This window comes from Pinus tabuliformis, chromosome 5_2 (assembly GCF_031772625.1).
Source record: "Pinus tabuliformis cultivar Carrire ecotype Pingquan chromosome 5_2, CPIR1, whole genome shotgun sequence".
Lineage (NCBI taxonomy): Eukaryota > Viridiplantae > Streptophyta > Pinopsida > Pinales > Pinaceae > Pinus > Pinus tabuliformis.
In genome coordinates this window covers 465,609,311-465,620,034 of record NC_142306.1, presented here as the reverse complement: position 1 = coordinate 465,620,034, position 10,724 = coordinate 465,609,311, and the positions used below count along the sequence as shown (strand labels likewise).

The following is a 10,724-nucleotide window of genomic DNA, read 5'->3' as shown; positions in this document are numbered from 1 at the left end:
AGTAAGGACATGCTATTACATGAACTGCCTAACAAAAAATAAAACATAATCATTATCAACAACATATGCAATGTCAATACTAAGGCAATTTGGGGGTTCTTGTTGATCAAGATTCCTTAAAGAAAGGTTTTATCGAAGAATAACATCCTCCATGCACACCATATGATCATCCATGCGCTAATATAGTAAGTGCAACTCTTTCATGCAGAGAAGAAGCTCATCTCTATGTTCATTTCTTTCAAATAAGTTTTTCCCCAAGAGATCCTTAGTATGCTAGTAGAGGTCAATGGTGTGTAAATATTGGTTGTGGTGGCCATAAGAAGTCCCTAGGTTAGGGGCCTAGTTTCATATCGAAGCCATGACCTATGAATCAGAGACAGTATCCATTTCCTTTATAACTTCTTGTTCAATATGCTCAATTTCTTATTGAATGCCCAAGAGGCGTATGCTCCCAAAATCTATCAGTTGATGTGTGAGCTATGGCCCTGGCTTGGGCACCATTAAGAGCTCCACAACCCCCAGATGCTCATCTAGAGCAGGCTCTTTGACAAAGCATATTGAAAAAAATGAGAAAGCAAGTTTGGACAACAAAGAGTTGGAAAGGAGAGACAACTAAAATAAAGAGAAGCAACATTGGGTTATTGGCTTGAGACAACCAAATTAACCATTCCATGGGAGAGATGCAACAGGTATAGAGAAAGCCAACCGACACAAGAAAAAGAACGCTCACAGGTAGGTGAAGCTCCCGCCAAAATAAATTATACACAATGTAAACGAGAGCCACAAAAAAAAGCTTTATTTGTGGGGCATATACTTGAAACTTGCACTGACAATGGGAAGGGTTGAAAAGGGGAGATCATGCCAAGGATCAGAGTCGCCCACTCTCTGATGGAATCCCCTTTCCCTCGCTGATAACTCAATCATATTTGACATTCACCCACTTTTACATGAACAAGATGAAAGGAGGGACTAGACCAAGAGGGCTTGGTCCTTCTGTCTGAATATTGCTATCACAAAAATTGAATAAAGCTTGAGCTAGCAAAAAGATTCCAGATTAACTTCAGAGCCAGCGAAAATCACTCACATGAAGCAAAGAATGACCTATTGACATTCCAATTTGAACTATAAAACCTTCTCCCTATGCATTAGGACTATGAATGCCATCAATGATGGTCTCTGAAGCTTCGATGTAAATTCATTATGCATTAAAAGTTAAATGCACCTACATTCCCATCAACATGATTTCTAAATTGTCGATTTGAAGGTTGATTAAATTTAAATGGTGTGGGAGGGCATCTAGTGCCACGTTGCTTTCCATAGGCATTGTCTCTTGACACCACAAATTCGTTCAGACGACAGAATTCTTGTTCGAATTTGGTAGAAAATTTTTCAAAAAATCAAAATACTGGAGTGTTTGAATCGTTTTTTTGATAATGGAAATAGATTCAACAATGTCGAGAACCTTGAGGCACCCAAAATCCCGAAATTTGACAGCTATCACCTATATTTTCTAAAAATTATATCAAATTTTATCATAATATCATTAAAATTAAAATTTTCATTATTTTATAAGCTAATTTATTAACTCATTAAAAAAATACGCTAATTTATTTCCATATACTTATGGGGAAGGCAGCCATCAACTTCGTACTTTAACTCATTCCCAAACACTCCATTGGAGAAAATAACTAAATCCTAAAAAAAATACAAAGTATTCATGATTATTGATATTTTAAATCTTTCAAATAATAATATATTTTATTATTCATTATAAAAAATATATTTATGCATATTATTTTAATAACGTAATGTGACGTACATGTATAAGAGGGAAAATGTTAGATTGACTAAGTTAAATTAATAATATATATACAAAGGTAGGTTTGTTTCTAGGTGCGCTTATAATATAAAGTGGGTTTGTACTGTTTATGCGATTGAACATCCATGATTATCACATTGACATGCCTAATAAGGCGAAGTCAAATGATGGTCATTGCCAACTAACTCACCACATGGGTTTCTTGAGTAATGTTGGAATGATATGTCACTTACCGTTGTTCCTGGTACACCGCACCATATCGAGTACACGATAGACAAACCAATTCTAAATGCCCCTCCATATTTTGCCTCGCCTACCTAACTATTATAATTTTTGACCTTTCAGACTTCGTAAAATCTCGACTGGGTGGGTGGCAAGCGGGCAGTGGTGAAGGTGTGAAAGATAAGAATAATCATTTTATATTTATATGTGTATTTTTAAGTTTGATAAATAGGTGGTTTGTATGTGTAGGGTTTGTTTGCTCTTCATTACAATATATTTTTATCTTCTAGAAAAGTGTGTGCTGAGGTGTGCATGCTTTCAAGAAAAGTATGCGCTGAGGTGTGTATGCTTTCATCTCTTTTGTAAGGGGTTGGTGGTGTAGTAGATTAATGGATTTTAATCTATAAACTTTGAAATATTGAAAGGGATCTGGAAATAAATAAGTGAAATATAATTATTAAAAGATTATCAGTAGGTTTAAGGTTATAGGTTTAAATTTAGTAGTAGATAGGGGAGGTTTTTTATTTTACTAATAAAGGGTTTTTTTTTTTTTTTTCAAAAGGTGGAAAAACCTATCAAACTCAATTTGTCAAACCAACAGTGAGGACAGCCATCTCTGGCTGCTATCCGCAAATGTCAGTTGACACATCATTGTTATCAAGGAAAACCACGCCACCTGAAATAACCCGCTGGTGGTCCGTAAGGGAGCAGGCTTTCACTCCTGCCAGATGCCTCTGGGTCTTGGGCCGTTAACCTGTTTCCTTACGTCCGAGGAAGACGATCTCTTAGCCAAGCAGAAGCAGTTTTAGGGCATACTCCAGGCCCGAAAGGGTTTTTATACATTGAGCGAAGGAAGTTTTGATTTTAAAATTAAATTATTATTTGAGATAAAATAATAATAATAATTTTAAATTTTATTATATTAAAATTGAGATTAATTTTGGAAAATTGAAAAATAATTTTAAGGTTATTAATTTTATATAAGTATTTTTAATTGGTTTAATATAAAGAGCTATGAATTTTAACTCTTTATCAACACAATACAAATCTCCATTTTAATATTCGAGTAGAGAACTTTGAACCTAAAGCCTTAATCATGTAATATTAAAGAATTTATCAATTGGTCTCACTAAGACAGTCTCCAACCATCATCTCATTGTTTGCTTAATTGTAATTAACATGTTTGTTTAAAGCAAGTGTTGAAGGTATGGAACATTGGACCTATGTGGTCTAATCAACCTAGTTAAAGTGGGTTAAGGCCCCCACTCGGTTGACCCTGCCTCACCGCCATGGCTAAATTCTTGCTTCGATTGATGACCCCCACTCAACACTCATACACCCCTCAATTATCATATTTGGATTGAAACACTTATTTTGAGTTATGAACCTCCATTTTCCACTGTTATGTATGTGCATATTTTTACAGAAATATTATGAACCCCAAAATTTAGACACCACATGAAAAATAATCAAAAACATGGTTAGATGTTTAATCATATGGTTAGGTACATATTTCCTACTTGCAAAATATGGATGTGTACAATGTTTATTTATCTGATCCCCCTCAACTGAATCAAATCTTCCCTCTAATAACTTTTGATCACCTTATTTGCACCATTGATTTCCCTTGTCACCCTTCAATTGGTGTTATGCCTCTCCTCAATAAGCCTAATCACTATGATGAATGACTGTATAAACCACACATAGACTATTGATCACAAACACAATCCATCATAATGTCCATATATGACCTTGAACATACACAATGTTTATGGGTGTTTATGTGTGGCCCTTATTGTGTACATTGTGTTCAACCACGTGCTCTCGTAAATATGAAAATGAGCCTTATTCAGGAGAATGTATACCAAAGAAGTATGATTACATTGAGTCATTAAAAACACCTTCTAATAATGAATTTAAAATAATGATATGCTAGTATGCATCTAATTAGGGGCTTGGTAGGCTATCTTGAGTGATTGAGTGCTTTGAGCTTCTTGTAGTAGTTCTTGGGATCAATCCATTGTGCAAACTCCTTTTGTTATGTGTCTCACTTGATATCTATCAAGTTTAGTGCTATAATCAACCATGATAGCTTTGCACTAGGTACTATTTGTGAACTGTAAGAAAATTCTCTATAGTTTCCTTGCAAAGATTTTTTTGGAACACACACACATACACATAATCTGAGACAATGAGCCAATGTTTAGATCCTTTCTCATTTGAAAAAAGTAGCAAGAGGGAAAATTAATGAAAAGTGACAAGAATATGACAGAGTCTCATTTATTTTTTATCCGAATTGGATCATTATATTGTTTAGTATCATCCTCGATGCTTTTAGGGTGGAAAATTTAGAGAGATCAAGTTACAAGAATAGTTTTAGTGGCATGACCCAATTTGGAGAATTGGGGTTAGAAACCTTACAGAGCCAATTTTAGGCCTTGAACGACATTTTTTGGGGGTAAAACTTTGTTATCTAAGTGTTGCACCCCCTAATGTTAATTTTCACTAAAAAACATTTCCAAAGGTGTAAGAATCATGTTAATTGAAGTTCGAACACAAAAGTTATGACTCTCAGAAATTAACTTATTGTGATTGACCATCATAATTCGAGAGGATGCCACGCCAAACCTCGTTACTCATGGAAAATGGGATAGCCAAATGGGAAATATGAAGAAAACTCTAGAAAAAAGTGAGTTGTAACTCATATTGAGGGTTCAATTGGTAAAATTTAATTGCTAGTTGGCTATGAGGCCATGTTATAACTAGGCCGCTAAGAGGAAAACGTGTTAGATTCTATTCTAGTGTATTTTTGTTTCATACTAGAATATAGTAGCTGAGAGTGGATTGAGTGAGGGTAGGATAAAGAGGGTTTGTGCTTTGTAGAAACCCATGAGACATATGTCTCACTCCTTTGTATTTACACCTATTCCATTTAGAGAAAGAGAGATCAGAGTGACATCACCTTCCAGTTGTGCTTTCTCTAGAAAAAGTTTCCCATATCATATATTGGTATTATTGTGGTTTGTGAGTGATTTTTTTACATGCTACCCATTTTCCACATTTTATATATTACATGCATAAATAAAAAAATTAATTTAATAAATGTAGAATAAGTAAGGAAAACTAACCCTATATAATAGATTTTAGATTAGATTTTAGATTTTATTCTAATTTTATTAGATAAATTGTTTAATAAAATATCTACAATAATTTATTATATATAAGACAAAAAGAATATATATATAATTTAAGAAATGGCATATATTAAATAAAAAAAATTGGATATTCAAAAAAAAGTTTGTAAGTTTTAAGGTTCATGAATTTGAAAGAAACATTTTTAATTTATTTAAGAAAGAAATTCCTAATCTAAATATAAAAAGGGTTTTTAAGATTCATGAATCCATCCGCGAATTAAGAAATTCAACAAAACTGTATCATTAAATTCTAATAAAGACATATATAAAATAATCTAATTATTAACTTACTATCAAACTATACATATGAATGAGATTTACATAAGATTTTTTTTAGGGTGATTGTTGCTGACCTAAGAATACATATATTATTTAAAAAATTTCAATCGATACACTAAACTATACATATGAATGAGATTTGCATAAGATTTTTTTTAGGGTGATTGTTGCTGACCTAAGAATACATATATTATTTAAAAAAATTTCAATCGATACACTAGTGGTGTGTACTTGGTGTTTACCAATTTAAGATCATCCATTGAAATCAAATCTGACATAATTTGAGCATGTTCTATAGTCATTTGTGAATATGCTTAAAAGATTGTCCACATCTCTAGAATACATTTATCCTATCATATAATATATTTAATTATTTTATTTATACTTACATTATTTTATTTATGCTTAAGCCATGTAAGAGAGGCTCCTCCATGGGACTTCATCAAAGCACGAGTTCAAAACCATTACATTACGAAGCCATGACGTAACAATTACTCGGTCACAAGAAAAGATACATCGTCCGTAATAATAGTCCCACACGTACCGAGCGGATACCTCCTCCACTCAGGAAATATATATAAATAATTTCGAAATGATGCAAGCCCACGTTAGCGTTATATATTCGAACACCTGTCAAGGGCGGCTAGTGGAAAAGGATTAAAGGAGGGATTGCTGTCGACCAACCCTAGTCCTCTTGTGAGTCACACAGTTGTCCAAAGAAAACCCTACGCCACGGGGGCCGTCATGGACGACGTAAGCCACCCATCCGAAAGGGTATATGATTTGGGGAATGGGTGACTCATCATTCGATCAGCCGGGCCCGTCGGGTCTGACGTCAGCATGACCACCAAAACTCCAGACCGAGACGGAGAACGCGCAGTCAGCCGAGTCAGGCTGACTCCCGTCTTCCCAATAAAATCGGTTTTATTGCGTAACGGTTCGTCCTATAAATGCTAAAAGGGCTCTCATTCGAATGCGTCTCGGATCAGCCGATTGTTTCAGAAAAAAATCATTGGTATAATCATAGACAAAGCTATTGGAATTGGGGATCATATTCCCAATCATATAAACAGGGAACGATTTCATTGATTGCAGGGATTGGATTGAATTGGATTCATCGATGCAGGGGCTCCAGTACAGGCCGGGCGCGGCCGGTTCCGCGCCATGCAAGAAGAAAAGCGCGGCCCTTCAAGTGAACAAGCCGTTACAGAGGTTGGAGTCTCCGTTGGAGGCGGTGCAGAGGCTTGCCTCGGAGAACGCCGTGCTGATTTTCAGCATGAGTTCCTGCTGTATGTGCCATGTGGTTAAGCGGCTCCTGTGCAGCCTCGGGGTCAACCCGGCCGTCTGCGAGCTTGACGAGGAAGATCGGGTGGAGCAGGAGGGTGCCCAAGGGGAATTGCGCGCCCACAGGGATGATATAGAGAGGGCGCTCTTCAGATTAGTCGGGCAGAGACCGCCCGTGCCGGCGGTTTTTATAGGTGGGCAGCTTGTGGGCGGCCTGGACCAGCTCATGGCCGCACATATCAGCGGAGAGCTTGTGCCCAGATTGAAAGATGCCGGCGCTCTCTGGCTTTAATAAAGCCCAGCTGCTTTTTAGGAATCTTTATGTTTATTTGTTTGGGGTTCGAGGGTTGTGTTGGAATTGACCGTAGGCTTTGATCAATTCTTCTTGTATATTTGTTCTTTGTAATAGCTTTGATTTCAAAAGCAGTGGGCAGAGCCGAGTTCATTTATTATTCTCGTTCTTTTCAATATCGAATGAGATTTTCAGGGATCCAATTATTTTTAATCAACCAGAACGAACTTTTTTATTTTCTTGCTTTTTCAATCAAAATTTTCATCAACAATGGCACATCAATTTCAAATTTTTTCATTAACAAGGGCACATCAATTTCAAATTTTAACAATTGCAGAAGAGTTATCAACCTTTTCAAGGCAGCAATTTCAATGTTTTCCATCTCTTCTGGGAGGAATTTCATAGTTATCAACTTTTTCAAGGCAGAAATTTCAATGTTTTTCATCTATTACGGGAGGAATTTCATTGCAGCTATTTCAATGTTTTCCATCTCTCTTCTGGGTAAAATTTCAATGTTTTTTTATCCTGAAGAATTTGATAATTCTCAGCCAAACAAATCAGAGGCATATTGGAAGAATTTGATAATTCTCAGCCATAACAAATCAGAGAGATAATGGGAGAATTTGATAATTGGAGGCATAATTTGATAATTGATGAAAAGATAAGTAAAATATCATAATCAAATCCCATTTTCTGATTAATAAGGCAAATCCCCATTATCTGATTAATAAGGCAGACAAATCAGAGGCATATTGGAAAAAATATTTGAGATTGCAGATAAAGAATGTTTAACCTAGATTGATGAAAAGATGGTAAAATCTCATAACCAAATCCCCAATACCCGATTAAAAAGGCAGGGAGGCCCTCAAGAACTTGGGAGGGAGGCATATTTTCATGTTTTCTTTATTGCTGTTAACCCTAAAAAGCAAGCCTGATAACCCATCAACAGTTCAGACAGTAAAAAAAAAATTAAATGTCTTAAGTCTGGATTATTAATTTCCTTTGGATTATAATTATTTTTTATCTGTATTTTGAGAAATCTATATTTCTCAATTAATAAATATGTTCTAAATCTTATAAAAATTTAATAAATATGTTCTAAATCTTATAATAAATTCTTATAGCTTTTATTAATTGAGGTTTTTGTGAGTAAAATTAATTAGAAATACATCTTCAAGATCCATCACATATAGATTGTTATTGCAAATGCTTCAAACCAACCAGTGTACTGATTATCCCAACCAGTATACTGATTAATTGAAACTTCAGCAATAACAATTTATATGTCTCGTATACTGATTAATTGAAACTTAGAAAATAATATTTATATATAATTGATCCCGAAAAATATTTCTAATTAACTCTATTCACAAAAGCCTCAATTCAGAAAATATATTTCTAATTAATTAATCCATTATTAATCCTAATTTCTAATGACAAAATCTCAGTCCTATCAACGTGATAACTCGATGAAAACCTATATGGAAAACGGGGCAATCTCTTTCGTTTGGTCGAACTTGTATTGTATTCAAGGAAACAAAATTTAAAAAAAGTATTGGAATTTCATATGGTTACTGAAGTTTATCTCCCAATGCCATCTGTCAGTTTCCACCAATATGATTGGCAAAAAAATCTAGAAAAGCAGAACATATTCTGATTCTTCTGGTTAAATAAAAGAAATTGATTTTGATGGGATTGGACAAGAATTACATAGGCCAAAATGCAAAAGACATGAACCTTGATGAATTGATCTGTCAATCCCCTTCTAGATATGTATTTATAGATTGATGAATATGAATTAGACAGACAGTACTGCATGTGGTCATGACAGGTTTCCTCGAATTAGATTCAGAACCAACACTTTCTTGGGAAAGACTCAAATCAAAACAAGAAGGCTGTATGGCATGCTGCCATTTGTTTCTACAGCTGTGGATGAAAAATCTTCTTAAATCACCGCTCGACTTCAATACCGAAAGTGGCCGCTCGCCTATGCGGGGCACTGACCCGACCACCTCTCGTGAATGCTATCGCTTCATGATGCTGCCCAGTGGCCCAAAACGGGTACGTTTGGATGGCTAGTGGTCCAACTTGATTAGGCAACACCTTATACAACACGTAAAAGACTAGGATTTTATCACCGTGATTGACAAGACAGTGCAAGGCTGGCGGGATTACTGTATTGTCAAATACTTGACTACTTCAAAATGACGAACTCTACAGGACTCAGCCTTATATCTTTCGTGGATTGAACCAAAACAAGGTGCGCCAACCACTATCAGAAAGAAAAGAAAACAGTGTTGCATTGTGATTTGTGCTTTAATTATTTGAAAATTTTGGTAAATGATGGATTACCTTCTCATTTTGGCTGACAGGGAAGGGAACATGGGATGACATAATCTCGTTCCTCAATAATGAGGGAAAACATTGAAAAAACAGGAAGCATGGAAAAGTGTATGGGATTAGAATAGGTACATCAAAGTGTACAGGATCAGAGGAAGTACTGAAAAGTGTATGGGATTAGAATAGGTACATCAAAGTGTACAGGATTTAGAGTAGGTATTTCTCCATTTTTGTCTTTGGACAGGGGTCATGTTAATTTTTTTCTGTATAGTTCCAATTTTATAGGATGTCTCTGAAGAAACATAGATTAATTTTTCTAATTTTATTGAATGTCTTCGAAGAAACACAAATCAATTGGATGTCTCGAAGAAACACAGAGCAGAATAGGCACATGATTGGAATTTTTATGTCGAGTGGGTAATTGAGTATAATTGAGTGATTTTTATTTTTCTTATGAAATTAAAATTAAATGTTATTAAAATATGCATGATTTACTGGAGATAATCTTGTTGACTATGATATTGAATTCAGGAGTAAAATTTAATAGTGTCTTCAAGCCCATCAATTTATACTACTTTTGATTGACTAAGAATTAATCTTTTAGGAGGTAAGGAAATGGGTTATTAATCTAAAACTAGAGGTATTTAGCAAGAGGAAAAATTGTGGATTGTAGAATTTGGAATATTTCGAAAATTTTCCTTAAATGATAATGATGAGTCATGTTATTTGAGGTGTTATTGTTTTTCTTGAATGAAAATAATAAGTCCACTGACATTAGTGAATAGTAAGTTATGTCATTTGTCTTGAATGACAATGATGAGTCAACTCACATTCACCAGTAATATTTATAATAAGTTATGGCCATCCTCAAAAAGACAAAGCACAAAAACTAAAACATAAACACATGTACACAGGTACATACATATATGCACACACACATATATTGTCAAAATTGAAAACTTAAAAAAAAAAACCATTAATGCAATGAACAAACCTTATTGTCAAAATTCAAAACATAAAAGAAAAAACCATTAATGCAATGTACAAACCTTATGGGTATATACATCATTATATCTTTAAATTCCTTTCATCTAACATCACTTCTAGATTTAAAAAGTTTGGCCTATACCTTCCACTATGAGAACATATTAACATTTCATTAAATCTTTAAACTTTTTTTATTTTTCATTATTATTAATTTATATTTTTTAAAATTATAAACTTTAAAATTGAAAACTTCTCATTCTTTCACAGAAAAAATTAATATATAATTTAAAAACTTATGCTTTTTACC

General features: G+C 34.4%; 1 protein-coding gene and 1 pseudogene across 1 annotated transcript; one reads left to right on the top strand and one right to left on the bottom strand.

Moving 5' to 3' along the window:
• The first annotated feature begins 6,408 nt into the window (after nucleotides 1-6,408).
• LOC149159676 (glutaredoxin-C1-like) lies at nucleotides 6,409-7,250 on the top strand. Its single transcript, XM_089433536.1, has one exon. It carries the CDS (start codon nucleotides 6,635-6,637, stop codon nucleotides 7,088-7,090), a length of 456 nt encoding a protein of 151 aa, XP_089289662.1. The 5' UTR covers nucleotides 6,409-6,634; the 3' UTR covers nucleotides 7,091-7,250.
• Nucleotides 7,251-9,635: 2,385 nt separating this feature from the next.
• Nucleotides 9,636-9,732, bottom strand: LOC149159675 (U6 spliceosomal RNA; annotated as a pseudogene).
• Nucleotides 9,733-10,724: the final 992 nt, after the last annotated feature.